This window comes from Palaemon carinicauda, chromosome 12, assembly GCF_036898095.1.
Source record: "Palaemon carinicauda isolate YSFRI2023 chromosome 12, ASM3689809v2, whole genome shotgun sequence".
NCBI classification, from domain to species: domain Eukaryota; kingdom Metazoa; phylum Arthropoda; class Malacostraca; order Decapoda; family Palaemonidae; genus Palaemon; species Palaemon carinicauda.
In genome coordinates, this window is record NC_090736.1 from 134,546,073 (window position 1) to 134,567,205 (window position 21,133).

Consider the following 21,133-nt stretch of genomic DNA (forward strand, 5'->3'; position numbering starts at 1 on the left):
GCCCAGGGGCTCCAACAGGGAAAAATAGCCTAGTGAGGAAAGGAAATAAGGAAATAAATAAATGAAGAGAACAAATTAACAATAAATCATTCTAAAAACAGTAACAACGTCAAAACAATTATTATTATTATTATTATTATTATTATTATTATTATTATTATTATTATTATTATTATTATTACTATCCAAGCTACAACCCTAGTTGGAAAAGCAAGATGCTATAAGCCCAGGGGCTCCAACAGGGAAAAATAGCCCAGTGAGGAAAGGAAATAAGGAAATAAATAAATGAAGAGAACAAATTAACAATAAATCATTCTAAAACAAGTAACAACGTCAAAACAGACATGTCATATATACATATGTGTGTGTATGTGTTTAATTGAACAGTTATACTAAAATATATTTAAATGAATCAATCATGTAACTCCTTAATGATTATATTGAAAGTATGTACGATAATTTTGGTTGAGAAACGACAATTTAAGGCTTATGTACGACAACCCAGTGGAGGTCTGGTAAGTAACCCAGGTTCAACTGTTGAATCTGTCTCGTCTCCTACTGTGAAATCATAAAAATACGAAATTATCAAGTAAATAACTTCATATTGTGGTAGATATTTGTCATAATTTATTTATATTTACTTATTTTGTAAGTTCTGATATCAGAAGATTGTCCAAATATGTGTTTTTTAGGGTAAAATAAGCCTTTGCGAGCTGGGCTAGATTACGTCGTACGATGCTAAGATTTTTTTGAACTAGAGCCTATATTAAGCCGTGAAATAGAGTTGATTATCTGGCAAGTTATTAATTTACCCGTTTACCTTTCAGTAATAATTCTAAGTACGATAATTAAGAACATAGCATCCTGGTATTGAGGGTTACTAGGGACGGTGCACGGGTAAAGATTTACCGACCTATATTGTCGATCTCATGTTAACTGCTTGACGGTGCACGGGTAAAGGTTTGCTGACATATATTGTCAACCACATGTTAACCGTTAATATTAATACCATTGATGCCATTTGACTGTAGAAGAGCCTATGGGGTGTATGTATGATAGCGGCCTCCTGTGTGTATGATGTCGGCTGACTAAGAATACGGCAGTGTAAGGTGGGTCGCATGTAACCCCCCCCCCCTTTAGGCAAGTAGGTAAGGAAACAGCTTGTAGGTTAGGTTAAGGAGGGAATTTTATGGGTGTATGTATGATAGTGGCCACCAGTATGTAAGGTGACGGCTGATTTAGAAAACGGCAGTGTAAGGGAGACGTTAGCCCCCCCGTTAGGTAAGTAGGTAAGGACACAGCATGTAGGTTAGGTTAGAGGGGACACTTTAGGTTAGTTGATGTCAATCTATTTTGTAAGGTGAAAGAACTGGCCGATGATGTACCAAGGTTTCGAAGTTTAGGTTAGTTGATGTCTATTTTTTATGCACGCTGGAGGAACTGGCCGTTGATATACAAAGGCTTAGAAGTTTAGGTTAGTTGATGTCCATTTTACATGCAAGCAGAAAGAAGTGGCCACTGATACTCAAAGGCTCCAAAGTTTAGGTCGGTTTCCATTTTTTATGCACGCTGGAGGAACAGTCCGATGATATACAAAGGCTCCGGAGTTTAGGTCAGTTGGTGTCCATTTTTTATGCACGCTGGAGGAACAGTCCGCTGATATACAAAGGCTCCGAAGTTTAGGTTAGTTGATGTCCACTTTTAATGCATTCTGGATGAACAGTCGGCTGATGTACAAAGGCTCCGAAGTTTAGGTTAGTTGATGTCCATTTTTAATGCATGCTGGAGGAACAGTCCGCTGATATACAAAGGCTCCGGAGTTTAGTTCAGTTGGTGTTCATTTTTAATGCACGCTGGAGGAACTGGCTGTTGATATATAAAGGCTCGGAGAATATAATCCTTTGTATGATACTGTCATTTACGACCGAGGTTTAAATGTTGGTAATTTGACGTTTGTGTTTCTGCATAGGCCATTGCTTTAGAATTTGAGTTTACCTTCACTTCAAAATTCAACTATTCTAGACATTACGTTTTATTATAGGCCTCATTTTAGGAAGCTTAAGCCTCACATCAATAGTTATACTGTAATCGTATGCTAGTTTAATGAGTAATATTTTGATAGTAGGCTCCCACCCAGCCGTTACTGCTTGCCAATACATAGGAGCTTGATGGTTCTTTCTTTTTTCACAAGCGTAGCGAGCGCACGGCTGAGCAAAAGCCATTAGATTTCGGTAATATTTCGATAGAGTCCTTATATGGTTAGTAAGCATATAATTATCCGGCCAAGTTTAATATTATACAGTAACCCAGTAATGGAAACAGTCTGAGTCATCTCTTAACTTTTCTAGCAAAATGTTATTTGAATACCATCGCCTGAAATCACTTATGCAGTACCAAGTTTCACGAGAGTCTCTGTGTCTGAAGCTCTGCTATTCAAGGTAATCAAAGAAAGTATGTCAGTTTTCGTTATGGATGTCATCAGCTGATTTGCCTATGAAATATGAATGTTCACGTATCAGCAATTGGATTATGAAGAGACGATGGTGAAATTCATCGCTCGGTCGTCCCTTTTGCACTTGTTTGTTCTTCGGTTATTTGATGTTAAAGTCATCGCTGTTAGTGTACATACAGAAATTAGATTATTCCATTGTTTTCAGTTCATGATCTATGATAAATTGAATAACTTGATCTCTGCAGTTTTACCTATGGGCAGAATTCAACAAGAAATAATTCGAAGAGAAGCTAGTGAGGAATTGTTATTCAATATAATCTACTAATTATTTACATTGTTTATGGATGGTGGAGAGGGAATGAGGAGAGCTTGAGAGGAAGTTGTTGGTGGGCAGAAAATCAAGAGGGAGGCATAGAATTATATGGCGAGGTAAAGTTAACCCTTTTACCCCCACCATAAGGTTAAATTTCGAGCACATTTTGCTATATTTTTTTTTTAAATTGCTCTAATTTTTGTCCTAGAGAGGTCAGGTTGGTCTCATTCTTTTGGAAAATGCCTGAAGTTTCTCAAAAAATTATAAAAAAATATGTAAAATATGTAATTAACAGTGTTTTGCAAGAACGTACCGGTACGTCCTTTGGGGGTGAAAGGGTTAAGAATGTTTGGTGGTAGCGGATGCCTTCGAGAAGAGGCATCGAAGAGGACGCATCAGGCAACCGACCACTTAATGTAGGGGTAACGGTGGGAAAGAAGAGTTTGGTTCAAGATAGTTATATTGTAATTATTGTTTACCCTCTTATTCCGGAAATAAATCTATATGAAGTGCATTTTTCACTCAAAGTTGTTTTTGTTACAGATGATGCGTTAAAATCTGCCTCCGCAATCATGTTCGGACAGCAGCCCTCCATAAGGCCCAATGCACCTGTGTGTGCATTCTACCAAAAGGGCCAGTGCAAATATGGAACCCAGTGCTGGAACCTCCACCCACCTAACCAAGGTACGTTTGGGTCAATATTTGATTGTTATGACACGTAAGTCAAACCATTGAAGTCACAGAGATTTCAAGCTTGGTTCATATTTGAGAGTATGAAAATTCACGCCAATTAATACGTGTTAAAGTCAAGCAATAGGTCGAGAAATAAGCTGCCGTGATGAAGGTCTGCGCTCTACTGAGTGCCCCTCTAGTGTACTTCTGTTCCAGCTTCCTTTCTTCCAACTTGCTGTCCAACTTTTAAACTTTAGATCCATTGTGCAAATTTCCCCCAGTTGCATTTGAGTGCTGAATAAATCTTATGGCTCCTAATTTTAAAAAAATGAAATTAAATCTAAAATGTCTACTTTGTTTAATGGTATAGTTTTAATACAACGTACTGAAATTTATCTGTATTACTACATCACTTGAGTTTTAGATACCATGTACAATGCTGTATATTTTATACTTCATTTGATGTCTGAAATCCTACAAGTAAAGAATGTTTCTTCACTGGCCTAAATATACGGATAACTGTATTTTGCTACCACTTGTGAGAATGTTAATGAACATAAGCGTTAAAGAGTGCACAGTTTACTGTACTGTATTTTGAATTCTAGATTTGTTCCGTAACCGAAATACAAACCACGCTATTTACAAAGGGTATTACTTTTAGCGCAGCTGAAATGACGAGCCAATAGTTTTTAACGAGGGTTAATTACCCCCGCGCTAGTTAGCGGGGGTGAGGAAGGGTAGCTTGCTACCCCTCCCCCCTCCACACACCGGTGACTTGCTTCACTTCACTTTTGGCTCGGCGGTGATCAGACGTGTCTGTTCATCGCCTTCGTGACAGCCTTTAATTTTCTGCTTTTTCTTTTCAGCTTGTGTGATTGGTTGGAAGTTGACCTTCAGTTATTTTCTTTTATTTACTATGCGTACATGCCCTGGAGTTGCCGGCCGTCCTTGTGGGACTTTCATGTCGGACGTTATTACGGATCCTCACACCCTCTGCCCTCAATGTCGGGGCCGACGGTGCGACCAGGATAACATGTGCCGCGAGTGCAGGGAGTGGTCTGCCTCCCAGTGGGAGAGGTTTGGCCGTCGGCGTAAGAAGAAGTCCAAGAGAGACCGTTCTCCTCCGGGGTTAGCCTTGAAGGAGGAAGGTTCTCGGGACTCTTCTTCCGCCGCCCAAACCTCCTCTGAAGCTCCCCCTCGTCCGCCTCCTAAGGAGAGTCGTCCGAGTGGGAGCGCAGGCCCTTGTTCTGTTTCCCTACCTTCGGTGGGGGGAGAGGGCGTCGCCTCCCATAGCGAGGCGGTTCCCCCTCCTCCTCCGGGGGAGGTTATTGATAATAATGCCTTATCCAGTGATGATCTTTTACAGATTTGGTCGTCCCTGGGGCTTAAGGGCTTGCCCTCCAGGGTCGCTCTTATTGACCTTGTCTCGTTGGGGGCCGCTGTTAAACAGTCGCCGGTGGTAGCGGAGGTAGACCCTCTGTCTATTGTCGACGTCGTGGTGACAGAGGCCTCCGACGTGGCTGGGCCTTCCGACGCAGGTGCTGTTGCTGGTGATGGTGCTCAAGGCTCTCCTCCTCCTTCCGTGCATCCTTCGAAGGGGGAAGTGAGTCCTTCGGTCTCGACTGCTGCCCAGCTTCCTTCTGAGGGAAGTGTTTTGACGGAGACTCCCCTTCGGAGGACCGATGGTCCCGACGATCTTCCCCGAGGCCGCCTCCGCCGTAAGGCTCACCGCCCTCTACGCCACAAGGGCCTCCCTTCCCCTTACAGGGGGACTAAGAGGCGCCTTTTTGGGTCTTCGTCCTCCGGGGGGGACTCCTCGTCAGCCTCAACCGACTGCTCCGCCCTCCTTGAACCTCTCTGCAGACCGCTCACCATTTCCTGCCGGATCTTCGCCTTCTGGAGAACTGACGGGCAACGGTCCCTTCGGGGCTAAGGGATTCTTCCCTTACGCGAGCAGGGCTAGCGCACAAGCGCTCTCCTGCTCGCCAGCGCTCTCCTGCTCGCCAGCGCTCTCCTGCTCGCCAGCGCTCACCTGCTCGCCAGCGATCTCCTGCTCGTCGACGATCTCCTGCTCGCCGACGCTCACCTGCTCGTCGGCTCTCTCCTGATGTTCGCCCCCCTCGCCAGCGCTCTCCTGCTCGTCAGCTCTCTTCCGAGCGTCAGCGCTCATTTGAAGACCATCGCCCTGCGGTCTCTGACCACCCTTTAGTTCCTGCTGAACTCCCTGCTCACCATCCACCTGGTCCTGTGGCTACGCAACATCGTGCTGCGCGTGTGTCAGAAACACATGTTCGCCAACGCGCCAGCGATCTTCCCGTTCCTGCTCGTGAACGCGCTGCACCACCTGTCCTCTCACAGGACACGCGTCGACCTTCTGCTCGCCAGCGATCACCAGCTCGCCAGGCGCATGCTGCTCGCCATCGCACAACCCTGCACGATCGCCCGCTTACGCATGCTGCTCCTCATCGCACAGCCCTGAACGATCGCCCTCCTGCGGATGCTGATCACCATCGCACCCTTTCACACGATCATTCACCTGCGCATGCTGCTCGCCATCGCACAACCCTGCACGATCGCCCGCTTACGCATGCTGCTCCTCATCGCACAGCCCTGAACGATCGCCCTCCTGCGGATGCTGATCACCATCGCACCCTTTCACGCGATCATTCACCTGCGCATGCTGCTCGCCATCGCACAACCCTGCACGATCGTCCGCTTACGCATGCTGCTCCTCATCGCACAACCCTGAACGATCGCCCTCTTGCGGATGCTGATCACCATCGCACCCTATCACGCGATCATTCACCTACACATGCTGCTCGCCATCGCTTACCATTACGCGGTCATTCACCTGCGCATGCTGCTCACCATCGCACATCAGTGCGTCGACATACCACAGCTCGTCATCGATCGCCTGTGGATCTACATCGCCAGCGATCTTCTTCACCTACGCGGCAGCACAATCCCTCGCCGTCGCGCCATCGCTTGCGTTCGTCGCCTCGGACACGTGTTCATTTACCTGCCCACCCTCACGCCCACTCGCCTGCGCGCCCGCGCGACCATAGTTCGCGGCGAATTCCACAGCCGGTGGTAGCATCAGGGACGCGTGCTCCTAGACGGCACTCGGGATCACCTCCATCCAAGCACAGGTTGGTAGTGCAGGACGAAGACAGGTCAGTACAGCATTCTTCCCCACCTTCTTTTCAGGCAGGTACCGTCGTGTCCACTCCAAAGGATCGCCCGATCCCTTTCACCTTAGCGAGGATTTCGGACTCTGTGTCCTTGGAGCAGCAGACTTGGTTTGGTCCGCTGGCACGGGCGTTAGTGAGGGTTATGAAACCAGCACTGGCCGGCCAGGGTAACAAACCAGCGGCTGTCTCTCCTACGCTGAAGAGACAGAGAGGAGTGGACTTCGTGGTGACTTCCCCCAGGGCGAAGTTGGTTCCCAAGAGGTCGGTCTCGAGGGTCCCCTCTCCTGCACGAGTACTCTCTCCTTCTCCCGTGGACGAGGCCTTTCCGTCCTCAGGTGAGTCCAGTGGGGCGGTAGTCTTCCCCTCGGCACCAGGGGGGGAGACTTCGCTTCAGGCAGGAGAATCGTCTCGTGAGGAAGGGGCCCCTCGAACCTCGTTGTTGGGATCCTGTATCCCTCCCAGGAGGGAACCCAAGGATTCCAAGACCATCCCTAAATCCTCTGCAAGGATTTGTCAGGAACCCACGACTACCCAGGGGAATGTCCACGTATCACCCCAGGAAGAGATTCCTGGGGCAGGAGACTTAGCTGCCAGCCCGCAGGGAGGAGAACAGCAAGAGTCCGAACATGCCTTCTGGCAGGTCCTAAGCCTGATAAGGCAACTTAACAGTCTTACGGATCCAGTCATCCCCCCCCCGTGAAGGCAAAGACACGATTCTGGATGAAGTTTTTGACGTTCGGAAGGCCCCTAAGACCAGTGCAGCTCTGCCCTGGTCTCGGGGGCTGAAGAGTGCCAGAGCTAGGGCCAATGCTCAGCTCGCACTTCTTGCCTCCTCCAGTCGTTCCACTGCCGGGAACAAACTCATCCCTCCTCCTCGCCTTCAGCAGAGGAGGTATTTCGAGATCCTGGGTGAGCACAACCTCGCTCTTCCTCTCCATCACTCTGTGGAGGAGCTGGCGAAGGGAGTTCCCTTGGAGAAACTTTCTGCCCGGCAGGTGTCGTTCTCGGCGGCAGAGATCCTTAACCACGAGAAGGTCGCTAAGTGTGCCATGCAGGCCACTTCGTGGCTGGACTTCTGGTTAGGATCTCTGGGCATCCTATTGCGATCGGAGGACTTGTCCAAGGAGACCAATAGGAAGGCCCTAGAGACCTTCTTGCTCTCGGGCACCCGCTCCATCGAGTTTTTGGCGCACCAGGTTACCACCCTGTGGGCCAACTCGGTGTTGAAGCGTCGCGATGCTGTGTCCGAGAGATTCCATCCGAAGGTCCCCGCCGTAGATGTGTGTAGGCTCCGACATGCCTCCCTCCTGGGGGAGAGCCTGTTTGAGCCTCAAGACTTGGAGCGAACGGCTGAGAGGTGGAGGAAATCCAGCACGGACTCCCTCCTCCACAGGGCCCTTACAACTCGGCCCTATAAGCCTCCAGCCCCACCACAACAGCAGCAACAGCCTCGTAAGGCTCCCAAACAGGCACTGGCAGCTAAGAAAGTGGTGTCTAAGCCCCAGCCCTTTCCAGCCAAGGTCAAGAGGGGCGGTTAATCATCCAGGGGAGGCAAGACTCCTAGGGGTGGCGGCCGCGGCCGCAAGCCCTAGGGGTGGCAGTCCCCCTGCGTGTCCACCTGTGGGGGGATGCCTTCAGCGTTGCGTCCGCAGGTGGCAACATCACGGGGCCGATGCTTGGACGGCCTCAGTGATCGGCCAAGGTTATCGCGTCCCGTTCACGTCATCTCAACCTCCCCTGACAGCGAATCCAGTGTCGTTGAGCTCCTATGCCATGGGATCGGCAAAGGGGCTGGCCCTTCAGGCCGAAGTCGAGACCATGTTCGAGAAGGGTGCTCTCCAAGAGGTCGTGGACGGCTCTCCAGGCTTCTTCAGTCGACTCTTTCTTGTAAAGAAGGCTACTGGAGGCTGGAGACCCGTCATCGATCTCTCGGCTCTGAACAGGTTTGTCAAACAAACCCGGTTCAGCATGGAGACAGCAGACACGGTCAGACTTGCGGTGAGACCACAAGACTTCATGTGTACACTGGATCTAAAGGATGCGTACTTCCAGATCCTAATCCATCCGTCTTCTAGGAAGTACCTGAGATTCTGCCTAGACAACAAGATCTACCAGTTCAAGGTGCTGTGTTTCGGTCTCTCCACAGCTCCTCAGGTGTTCACCAGAGTGTTCACCCTGATTTCGACTTGGGCGCACAGGAACGGCATTCGTCTCCTTCGTTACCTAGACGATTGGCTGATCCTAGCAGACTCGGAGTCGACCCTTCTTCGGCACCGAGACAGGCTTCTAGATCTTTGCCAGGATCTGGGGATCGTGGTAAACCTCGAGAAGTCCTCTCTGCAGCCGTCCCAACGACTGGTTTATCTAGGCATGCTAATAGACACCAATCTCCACAAAGCCTTTCCATCAGACGACCGGATAGCAAGGCTGAGGAGGGTGGCGGAACCTTTCCTCAGGCGAAAAGAACTCCCCGCCCAATCGTGGTTGCGTCTCTTAGGCCACCTATCCTCCCTGGCCCGTCTGGTTCCAAACAGCCGCCTCAGGATGAGATCCCTTCAATGGCGGCTCAAGTCCCGGTGGAATCAAGGATCCGATTCCCCGGACATTCTGATCCCAATGGGGTCTCTGGAACAGACGGACTTGCGGTGGTGGCTGGCCGACGAGAACCTGCGGAAGGGAGTGAGTCTTCTCGTCCTCCCCCCGGAATTGACTCTGTTTTCGGACGCGTCAAAAGAAGGGTGGGGGGCGCACGTTCTGAACCAGAGGGCCTCAGGCCTTTGGTCAGAATCAGAAAAGTGCCTACACATCAACCTGCTAGAATTGAAGGCCGTCTTTCTGGCCCTTCAACGGTTCCTGGCGGGTCACTCCGTGGTGGTGATGAGCGACAACACCACGGTAGTGGCTTATATCAACAAGCAGGGAGGCACTTTTTCGCAACAGCTATCCCATCTTGCAGTAGAGACTCTGAGGTGGACCGAAACCCACTCGATAACACTATCAGCTCGCTTCATTCCTGGCAAGAGGAATGTGCTCGCCGACAGTCTGAGCAGGGCTTCGCAGATAGTGAGTACCGAGTGGTCTTTGGATCCTCAGATAGCCAACAAAGTCCTGACTTTGTGGGGTTCCCCGACGGTGGACTTGTTTGCGACAGCCTTGTACTTCAAGCTGCCCCTGTACTGCTCACCAGTCCCGGACCCCAAGGCACTCTGGCAAGATGCTTTCCAGCAACGGTGGGACAACATCGACGTGTACGCCTTCCCACCATTCTGTCTGATGAGAAGGGTGCTCAACAGGACCAGACTATCGGTCAACTGTTCCATGACTCTAGTAGCTCCGCTATGGCATCACGCGGAATGGTTTCCGGACCTTCTGCAACTCCTGACGGAAATCCCAAGGGAGCTTCCTCCACGACACGAGCTTCTCAGACAACCCCACTCCGGTGTCCCTCACAGGGCCGTAGCCTCGCTTCGGCTTCACGCCTGGAGACTATCCAGCATCTCCTCGCGGAGAGAGGCTTTTCGCAACAGGTTGCGGAGAGAATGTCTTGGCACCTGCGAAGGTCCTCTGAGGGAATCTACCAAGCGAAGTGGAGAGTCTTTTGTGGTTGGTGTCGTGGAAGGGGTATCTCTCCACTCGATGCCACTATTCCAGCAATAGCGGACTTCCTTGTGTATCTGCGAGAAGAAATGCGCCTTTCTGTCTCGGCAGTGAAAGGCTATCGCTCAGCCTTAAGCTTGGCCTTCAGATTGAAGGGTGTGGATATTTCTTCATCGCTAGAACTCTCTTTACTCATACGTAGCTATGAGCTTACCTGCCCCCAGTCGGAAGTGAGACCCCCTCCTTGGAACGTGGTTCGAGTCCTCAGGTCTCTCAAGAGACCTCCCTTCGAGCCATTACGCCAGGCCTCCGATCGCCACCTGTCTTGGAAGACGGCTTTCCTACTCGCCTTGGCCTCGGCCAAGCGAGTTAGTGAACTTCATGGTCTCTCGTACGACATCGCCCATTCAAGGGGATGGGGGGAGGTAACGTTCAGGTACGTCCCTGAGTTTGTGGCCAAGACTCAGAATCCTGGAGTGCCGGATTCTCGGTTCGACTCTTTCAGGATCGCGAGTCTCCGTTCTGTAAGAAACGACCCAGACCAGCAGCTACTATGCCCAGTGAGGTGTCTGAGGTACTACTTGAAGAGAACGGCTGCAGTCCGTCCTCATGTGCGAGCTTTGTTTGTGAGCACAGGCAGGACAAAGAGGAGGGTCACCAGGAACACCATCTCTGCTTGGATTCGAAGGGTTATCCACCATGCCCTGAATCCTGACCCTCCTCCGTCACGTCGCCCTCGGGCCCACGATGTCAGGGGTATTGCTACATCCCTGGCCTTCAAGAGAAACTTCTCTGTGACGCAGGTACTTCAAGCTGGGGTCTGGAAGCGTCAAACGACCTTCACAGCCCACTACCTGCAAGACGTGACCCACAGGAGCCTCGATACGTTCTCTATCGGCCCTGTGGTGGCTGCACAACAGCTGGTCTAACCTCAGGCTCCTTTTTGGACAAGTAGCAGTAGGTTGAGGGCGTTGTTACCCGGTCTTAGTCTGTGTGAATGAAAGAGTATGTCTGACCCTTACTTCTTTCTTCATTCTCCCCTCTCTTGGGGAAGCAGCATCCTGGTCCTCGCATAGCTGACCTCGACCTCTGCAGGTAACCCATGCTTCTTTGTGCTCCTAGTATTAAGCTTAATACTGTTGCGTCTCCCATACCCTGACGAGGTGGTATGGGGAACGTCCTATCCTAGAATTCCTATCTGAAGGTCTCAAGGTCAACTTCATAGGACGAGTCACACTCTCCTCCTCACACTACTTATGTAGGCCACTCGTTCCTAGCGATGCTAGGAACCTGTGAGGTACAGGGGCTCCCTCTCTCTAGTGCTGCTCACTGAGGGATCGAGCCCCCGGGCAAGCCGAAGTCAGTAAGGCTGGGGACTTTCCACCCTTCCTAAGGGGTAAGTCACCCTTTGTAGATAGCGTGGTTTGTATTTCGGTTACGGAACAAATGACAAATTCGAAGATAAATTGTATTTTTCCTAACCATACAAACCTTAGCTATTTACACATATGTGCCCGCCATCCCTGACCCCCAAGTCAAGTCCTACCTCTAAGTGAAGTGAAGCAAGTCACCGGTGTGTGGAGGGGGAAGGGGTAGCAAGCTACCCTTCCCCACCCCCCGCTAACTAGCGCGGGGGTAATTAACCCTCGTTAAAAACTATTGGCTCGTCATTTCAGCTGCGCTAAAAGTAATACCCTTTGTAAATAGCTAAGGTTTGTATGGTTAGTAAAAATACTAATTATCTTCGAATTTGTCATATTTTGATCACCTTTACTCTTTTAAAAGCTAGATATAGCATGACAGTTGACAATGAAGGCGAAGCGTACCGCGGGTATTTACGTATAATTTTGCCATTCCAGGTGCAGCAGTTGGTGGAATGGCTTCTACATTTGGCGGGAATGTATTTGGTGCAAAGACCGGCACGCAGGCAGACTCAAAGGAGTTCACTGAATTCATGTAAGTAAAACATTACTTAAAAGTAATTACTGTAGGTGTACTTTAAAGCTGATGCTGTCCTCTTGAACTTAGACATCTATTGTAAATAAGGGAATGACAAAATCTCATATAATAATGATTTGTTCCGTAACCGAAATACAAACCACGCTATTGACATGGGGTATTACTTTCGGCGTAGCTGAAATGACAAGCCATTAGATTTTTAACAAGGGTTAACTACACTCTCGCTAGTTAGCGAGGGGGTAGGGGAGGGGTAGCTAGCTACCCCTCCCCCCTCACACACCGGTGAACTGATTCACTTCACTTTTGGTTCGGGTGATGATCAGACCTGTCTGTCTCACCCTCGCTTTTTTGACAGCCTTAATTTTTTTTGCTTTTTCTTACAGCATGTGTGTTTGGAAGTTGGCCTTTCTCTATCATGCGGAAGTGCCCTGGACTACCCAACCGCCCTTGTGGGACGTTCATGTCGGCGGTCGAGACGGACCCTCACACCTTGTGTCCGTACTGCAGAGGTCAACGGTGTGATAGGGATAAAACTTGTAGTGAGTGTAGGGAGTGGTCTACCTCCCAGTGGGAGAGGTTTTCCCAGTGACGTAAGAAGAAGTCTAAACGTGACCTTTCTCCTTCAAGGCCTTCCTTGAAAAAGGAAGGTTCCAAAGACTCTTCTTCCGTTGCCCGAACCTCCTCCGAAGCTCCCACTCGATCGGACTCTCGTGAGGGGCCGTTGAATGGTATCGTAGGCCTTTCTTTTGTTGACCAACCTCGAGGAGAGAGAGTTGCCTCTCATAGCGAGGCAGGTCCTCCTCCTCCGGGGGAGGATATTGATATTGATGACTCTGTTGCTAACAATGATCTTTTGCAGCTTCGGGCTTCCTTGGAGCTTAAGGGCTCGCCCTCCAGGGAAGCCCTGTTTGACCTGATCCAGTTGTGTGCAGCTGTCAAACAGTCGCCGGTAATAGCAGAAGTAGATCCTCTGTCTATTGTCGACGTTGTTGTGGTAGAGGCTTCCGACGGGTCGGGTCAAACCCCTGTTGTTGTTGCAGATGTTGCTGAAGGCTCAGTTCCCCCCTCCGAACATCCTTCGAGGGAGGAGCTGGGTCCAACGGTCTCTCCTACGGGTGATTCTCCCCCTCGGGGGAGTTCACTGACGAAGACTCCTCTTCGGAGGACCGACGATGGTGTTGCTGCCCCTCGAGGTCGTCTTCGCCGTAAGGCTCGCCCTCCTCTTCGTCGTAGAGGCCTTCCTTCCCCTTATAAGGGAGTTAGGAGGCGCCTCTTTGGTTCATCGCCTTCGACGTCCCCCACAGAGGATCCTCCTCGACGTGAGCAGACCGTTGCAGCTGCATCGCTAGACCTCTCAGCAGATCGTTCGCGATCTCCCACGCCTGCCAGACCTGCTAGTCTTCCTTCTCCGTTCCTGGACGCAGATGCGCAGTGGGCGCCAACGCACCCCGTTTTCCAACGGGCACCGGTACCTTCGGGACAAAAGGGCTTTTCTCACAATGTGAGTAAGTCCCTTAAGTGCCAGGTTTTACCTGCGCGCTCGCGCTATTCCTGCTGTAGCTGTGGACCAGATCTCTTCAGACTCAATGCGTCAGCGATCTCCTGTAGCCGAGTCATCTCGCCGTAGATCTCCTGCTCGCCAGCGCTCGCCTGCGCGTCAGCGCTCTCCTGCTCGCCAGGGATCTCCTGTGCGCCAGCGCTCTCCTGCTCGCAGTGCGCCCTGTTCCTGCTGCAGGCCTTGCTCGCCCACGTTCTCCTGAGCGCCCACGATCGCCTACTCGCCAGCGCACATCTGCGCGTCCTGTTCTTGATGCGCGCCATGCGCGCCAACGTTCTCCCGCGCGCCCACGATCTCTGGATCTGGGCACAGGCAAGGAGATTATTCCTTTGCCTCCTCGCCGACGATCTCCTGCACGCGCTCTCACCTGTGCGCAATTCTAGACTGGTACGAGTCTCTGCGCGCCCGCGAGAAGTCTCCTGTGCACGCTCACGAGCGTTCGCCTTTGCGTGCCACTACACCTTCTGGTCCTGCGTCCCAGCTGATATCTCCTGACCGCGCAACTGCGCGCCAGCGATCTCCCGCGCGATCCTTCGCTTGCGCGCAAGTGCTCTCCAACGCGCCCGCGCGCCCATACTTCAGATCGCCGAAGGTCTCCTACGCGCCCACACGCTAACTCGCCTGTGCGCAGTCGGTCGCCTTCTCGCCCTACGCGCCATCGCTCCCTTGCGTGCCGTCGTTCTCCCGGCCGCCAGCGCTCACCCTTACAACCGCGCGCACTTTCACCTGCGCACCCACTCGCACGAGCACCCGCGCTTTCATCTCCGCGCACATGTGCGCCAACATTCGCGCGCGCGAACCCGCGATTTTACCATCGCCCGAGCGCCAGCGTGATCTCGACCGCGATTCCTGCCGGGTTTCGCAGCTCGGTCAACCTTGCGAGTCTCCTGGAGCGCGTACTTCCAGATCATCGTCTTCACGATCTCCACCCCGTAAGCGCAGAACAGCGCACTTGCAGGAGGAGGAAGAATCTTCAGAGAGTTCTAGGCAACACTCTTCTTCATCTTTTCAGGCAGGCCTTGTGGTGTCTACTCCTAAGGATCGCCTGATCCTCTTCCCTCTAGCGGGAGTCGCCGACACTGCATCTGTCAGCCGTCAGCCTTGGTTTGGGTCCCTGATCAAAGCGGTCGTCCAGGCTGTTAAGCCGGCCCTCGCTGATCTAGGCCTCAAACCAACGGCAGCCTCGTCTCCGCTGAAGAGAAGGAGAGGAGTAGACTTCGTGGTGACTTCTCCTAGGGTTAAACTGGCTCCCAAGAAGTCCGTCAGGAAGGCCCCTTCCCCTTCTCAGACGTTTTCTCCTTCTCCTGTGGACGAAGCCTTTCTGTCCTCAGGAGAGTCCAGCGAGGTGAGACATTCTCCTACGGCACCAATGGGAGGAACCCCACCTCAAGTAGGAGAATCGTCTCGTGTGGGAGCAGAGAGGAGCCCTCAGACTTCTTTACTGGAGTCCTTTATTTCTCCTAGGAGGGAGCCCAAGGACTCGAAGACTGTCCCAAAGTCTTCATCCCGGATTCGACCAGACCCAGCAAGACCCCAGGAGAACGTCCACGTGTCCCCCCAGGTAGAGCAGCTGGGGACAGGAGACTTTGCTGCCAGTCCACAAGGAGGAGAGCTGCATGAATCGGAGCATGCCTTCTAGCAGGTCCTGAATCTGATGAGGCAACTCAACAGGTTCGAGAATCCGGAGACCGCCCCTCGCGAAGGCAAGGATACGGTTCTGGACCAAGTCTACGGCACTCAAAAACCTCTGAAGGCCAGTGCGGCTCTGCCCTGGTCCCAGGGGGTGAAGAACGCCAGAGACAAGGTTGAGAGCCAGCTCTCCAAACTCGCCTCCTCCAGCCGTTCCTCTGCCGGTAACAAACTCCTCCCACCTCTTCGTGTACAACAGAGGAGGTACTTTGAGATCATGGGGGAATCTTGTTTAGCTCTTCCTCTCCACCATTCTGTGGAAGAGCTTTCCAGGGGAATTCCTCTTGAGAAACTCTCCGCCCGACAGGTGACATTCTCGGCTACAGAGATCTTGGGCCAGGAGAAAGTCGCAAAGTGTGCCATGCAGGCCACTTCGTGGCCGGATGTCTGGCTGGGGTCTCTGGGCATCCTGTTGGCATCCTGTTGCGATCCGGGGACTTGTCCAAGGAGAGCACCAGGAAGGCCATGGAGACTTTTCTCCTCTCGGGCACGCGCACCATCGAGTTTCTGGCTCACCAAGTTTCGAACTTGTGGGCAAACTCGATCTTGAAATGTCGTGATGCGGTGACCGAGAGGTTCCACACAAAGGTCCCAGCCGTGGATGTCTGCAAGCTCAGACACTCTTCCATCCTTGGAAAGAGCCTGTTTGAGCCCAAGGATGTGGAACGGACAGCTGAGAGGTGGAGGAAATCGAATCACGATTCTCTCCTCCAAAGGGCTCTTACATCCAGACACTACAAGCCTCCAGCACCTCAACAACAACAGCCTCGTCAGTCTAGGACATCGAAACCGGCTCCGGCAGCAAAGGCAAAGGTGTCCAAACAGCAGCCCTTTCCGGTCAAGGACAGGAAGGGCGGAAAGTCCCCCAGGGGAGGCAAGAATCCTAGAGGGAGCGGCCGAGGCCACAAACGCTAGGATTGGCAATCCCCCTGCATGTCCACCAGGGGGGGGATGCCTGCAAAGTTGCGCGTTCAGGTGGCAGCAACTCGGGGCCGATTCCTGGATGATCTCCGTGATCACCCAAGGATATCGCGTCCCGTTCATAACATCTCTACCTCCCCTGACAGCGAATCCAGTGTCGTTGAGCTCCTATGCCATGGGATCGGCAAAGGGGCTAGCCCTTCGGGCAGAAGTCGAGACCATGCTCAAGAAGGATGCTCTCCAAGAGGTCGTCGATGGCTCCCCAGGCTTCTTCAGTCGACTCTTTCTTGTAAAGAAGGTGTCTTGAGGCTGGAGACCCGTCATCGACCTCTCAGCCCTAAACAAGTTTGTCAAACAAACTTTGTTCAGCATGGCGACAGCAGAGACGGTCAGACTTGCAGTGAGACCGCAAGACTTCATGTGCACACTGGATCTAAAGGACGCGTACTTCCAGATCCCAATCCATCAGTCTTCCAGGAAGTACTTGAGATTCAGCCTAGACAACAAGATCTACCAGTTCAAGGTGCTGTGTTTCGGTCTCTCCACAGCACCACAGGTGTTCACCAGAGTGTTCACCCTGATATTTTCGTGGGCACTCAGGATCGGTATCCGTCTCCTTCGCTATCTGGACGACGGGCTGATCCTGGCAGACTTGGAGTCGACCCTTCTTCGACACCGAGACAAGCTTCTGGGACTTTGCCAAGATCTAGGGATCATGGTAAATCTCGAGAATTCTTCTCTGCTTCCATCTCAACGACTGGTATATCTAGGCATGATATTGGACACCAATCTCCACAAAGCCTTTCCATCAGACGACAGGACAGCAAGGCTGAGGAGGGTCGCAGAGCCTTTCCTCAGACGAGAAGAACTCCCAGCCCAATCTTGGTTACGTCTCCTAGGTCACCTGTCCTCCTTGGCCCGTCTAGTTCCGAACGGCCGCCTCGGGATGAGATGCCTGCAATGGCGGCTCAAGTCCCGGTGGAATCAAGGCTACGATTCCCCGGACATTCTGGTCCCTATGGGGCCTGCGGAATGGACGGACCTGCAGTGGTGCTTGACCGACGGAAACCTTCGAAAGGGAGTGGATCTTCTCGTCCTCCCCCGGAGTTGATGCTGTTCTCGGATGCGTCTAAAGAAGGGTGGCGGGCCCACGTTCTGAACCACAGGATCTCAGGCCTATGGTCAGAATCAGAAAAGTACCTCCACATCAATCTGCTAGAAATAAAGGCCGTATATCTGGCCCTTCAACAGTTCCAACAGACCCTGGCGGGTCACTCTGTGGTGGTGATGAGCGACAACACCACAGTAGTGGCTTATATCAACAAGCAGGGAGGTACCTTTTCACAACAGCTATCCCATCTTGCAGTAGAGATTCTGAGATGGACCGAAGTCCACTCGATACCACTGTCAGCTCGCTTCATTCCGGGCAAAAGGAATGTGCTCGCTGACAGTCTGAGCAGAGCTTCGCAGATAGTGAGTACCGAGTGGTCTTTGGATCCTCTAATAGCCAACAAAGTCCTGACTTTGTGAGGTTCCCCGACAGTGGACCTCTTCGCGACAGCCTTGAACTTCAAGCTGCCGCTGTACTGCTCCCCAGTCCCGGACCCCAAGCTCTCTGACAAGATGCCTTCTAACAACGGTGGGACAACATCGACGTCTATGCCTTTCCACCGTTCTGTGTGATGAGAAGGGTGCTCAACAAGACTAGACTATCGGTCAACCTGTCAATGACCTTGATAGCTCCGCTATGGCATCATGCAGAGTGGTTCCCGGACCTTCTGCAGCTCCTGACGGAACTCCCGAGAGAACTCCCCCCACGACACGAGCTACTCAGGCAACCACACTGCAACATCTTCCACAAAGCCGTAGCATCGCTTCGACTTCCCGCCTGGAGACTATCCAGCATCTCCTCACAGAGAGAGGCTTTTCGCAACAAGTTGCGGAGAGGATGTCTCGACACCTGCGAAAGTCATCTGCAGGGGTCTACTAGGCGAAGTGGAGAGTCTTCTGTGGTTGGTGTCATGGGAGGGGTATCTCTCCCCTCAATGCCACTATTCCAGCAATAGCGGAGTTTCTTGTATATTTGCGGGACGAAATGCGCCTTTCGGTCTCGGCGGTGAAAGGCTATCGCTCAGCCTTAAGCCTGGCCTTCAGGCTGAAAGGAATAGACATTTCTTCCTCGCTGGAACTTTCTTTGCTCATACGAAGCTACGAACTTACCTGCCCTCAGTCGGAAGTGAGACCTCCATGGAACGTGGTTCGGGTTCTCAGTGCTCTATAAGACCTCCGTTCGAACCATTACGCCAGGCTTCTGATCGTCACCTGACTTGGAAGACGGTGTTCCTGCTTGCTCTGGCTTCAGCCAAGCGTGTCAGTGAACTTCATGGTCTCTCGTACGACGTCGCCCATTCAAGGGGATGGGGGGAGGTAACGTTCAGGTTCGTCCCTGAGTTTGTTGCTAAGACTCAAAATACTGGAGTTCCAGACCCACGGTTCGACTCCTTCAGGTTTTTGAGTCTTTGTTCTGTAACAGATGACCCAGACCATCTCCTACTATGCCCAGTAAGGAGTCTGAGGCATTATCTTAAAAGAACAGCTGCAGTTCGTCCTCGCGTGCAAGCCCTGTTTGTGAGCACAGGAAGGACGAAGAGGAGGGTCACCAAGAATACCATCTCAGCTTGGATTCGAAGGGTCATTCATCATGCCCTGAATCCAGACCCTCCTCCGTCACGTCGCCCTAGAGCACACGATGTCAGAGGCATCGCAACGTCCCTGGCATTCAAGAGAAACTTCTCTGTGACGCAGGTGCTACAAGCTGGGGTCTGGAAGCGTCAAACGACCTTCACAGCCCACTACCTGCAGGACGTGACCCACAGGAGCCTCGATACTTTCTCTATCGGCCCTGTGGTGGCTGCACAACAGCTGGTCTAACCTCAGGCTCCTTAATGGACAGGTAGCAGAAGGTTGAGGGCATTGTTACCCGGTTTTAGACTGCATGAATGAAAAAGTATGTCTGGCCCTTACTCTTTTCTTCATCCGCCCCTCTCTTGGAGAAAGCAGCATCCTGGGTTCTCTGCATAGCTGACCTCAAACCACTGCAGGTAAACCATGCTTCCTTGTGTTCCTAGTATTAATATAATACTGTCGTGTCCCCCATACCCTGACGAGGTGGTATTGGGAACGTCCTAACCTAGAATTCCATCTAAAGGACTTCAGGTCAACTTCCTAGGATGAGTCACACTTCATTCCTTCACACACAAGCTTATGTAGGCCGCACGTTCCTTGCGGAGCAAGGAATTTGCGAGGTGCAGGGACTCCTTTTCTCGAGTGCTACTCACTCGGATTCTTAGTCCTCGGGCAAAAGCCAAAGCCAGTAAGGCTGGGGACTTTCCACCCTACCTAAGGGTTAAGTTACCCCATGTAAATAGCGTGGTTTGTATTTCGGTTACGGAACAAATGACAAATTCGGAGATAATTTGTATTTTTCCTAACCATACAAACCTTAGCTATTTACACATATTTGCCTGTCAGCCCTGTCCCCCAAGACAAGTCCTACCTCTAAGTGAAGTGAGACAATTCACCGGTGTGTGAGGGGGGAGGGGTAGCTAGCTACCCCTTCGCTAACTAGCGAGAGGGTAGTTAACCCTCGTTAAAAATCTAATGGCTCGTCATTTCAGCTACGCCGAAAGTAATACCATATGTAAATAGCTAAGGTTTGTATGGTTAGGAAAAATACAAATTATCTCCGAATTTGTCATATTAAATTTGCAAATGTATTACAGGACAGTGGGTTCATCCACAATTGCGGTTTTTTTTTTAACCTTAGAGCCATCCATATTAAGAATAACAGTTGAATGCTGGTCTTGTGATTATCATTATAAACTTTTTACCTTATCCTCTACGGGGATGGTCGTAAGAGGGGTTCTCTGCGGTGTCTTCTGTCCTGCTCCCTTGTCTTCCCGAGTCTATGAGATTCAAGTCTTCACCTGTTCCTTTTTTACCATGATTTCCTGCATTTTTACAGGGATTTTTTTCTGCTATTCTTCCATAATTACCCCTTTTACTCCCAAAGGACGTACTGGTATGTTTCACAAAAGCCATCCCTTTACCCCTATGGGTGTACCGGTACGTCCTTGCAAAAAAATGCTATAAAAATTTTTTTTTCATTTTTTTGATAAATTTTTGAGAAATTTCAGGCATTTTCCAAGAGAATGAGACCAACCTGACCTCTCTATGACAAAAATGAAGGCTGTTAGAGCAATTTAAAAAAAATATACTGCAAAATGTGCTGGAAAAAAAATAACCCCCTGGGGGTTAAGGGTTGGAAATTTCCAAATAGCCTGGGGGTAAAAGGGTTACTGTTCAATAGATCAGTTGTTCCTCATCCATTATTATTAGTTAATGACCTTAGATGTTGGGATGCAAGAAAACCTCAAGTCAGTCAATCAATCATCCATTATTATCCTCATACCCTGACCACCTCAATCTTTTATAGAGTTTTCAGTAACCTACATTTAAAACTTGACGATATGTTACGTAAAAAGGGAAAGGAACGAAGAAAAAACTGTAAAGTTCTGTTGATGTTTGAAGCAAGAAAATATTGAAACGGTATTTTATTTTGTTTTTAGTGTTGGTTATCATATTACAACTAATTATAACATACCGGTATATCTACTCCCCCCACCAGTGGATAAGGCATTGGGAGGCCCTTTGCGTCAATAGGCGTAGAAGGAGATGATGATGGTATCTACTGCAGTTTACATCACTATAGTCCATTTCTT

The 21,133-nt window shown here is 50.8% G+C and overlaps 1 protein-coding gene across 2 annotated transcripts in view; it reads left to right on the forward strand.

Moving 5' to 3' along the window:
• Nucleotides 1-513: 513 nt before the first annotated feature.
• The window catches only part of LOC137651297 (uncharacterized), a 47,926-nt gene continuing 27,306 nt past the window's right edge, over nucleotides 514-21,133 (forward strand). Inside the window, exons 1-3 of one of the 2 annotated variants that reach the window (XM_068384565.1) lie at nucleotides 514-589; nucleotides 3,309-3,449; nucleotides 12,085-12,181. In XM_068384565.1, the coding sequence (XP_068240666.1) occupies nucleotides 3,338-3,449; nucleotides 12,085-12,181 (209 nt within the window). In that variant the 5' untranslated portion in view covers nucleotides 514-589; nucleotides 3,309-3,337. Of the gene's footprint in view, nucleotides 610-3,308; nucleotides 3,450-12,084; nucleotides 12,182-21,133 lie in introns of both variants that reach the window. The other variant, XM_068384564.1, reaches the window with a different exon arrangement.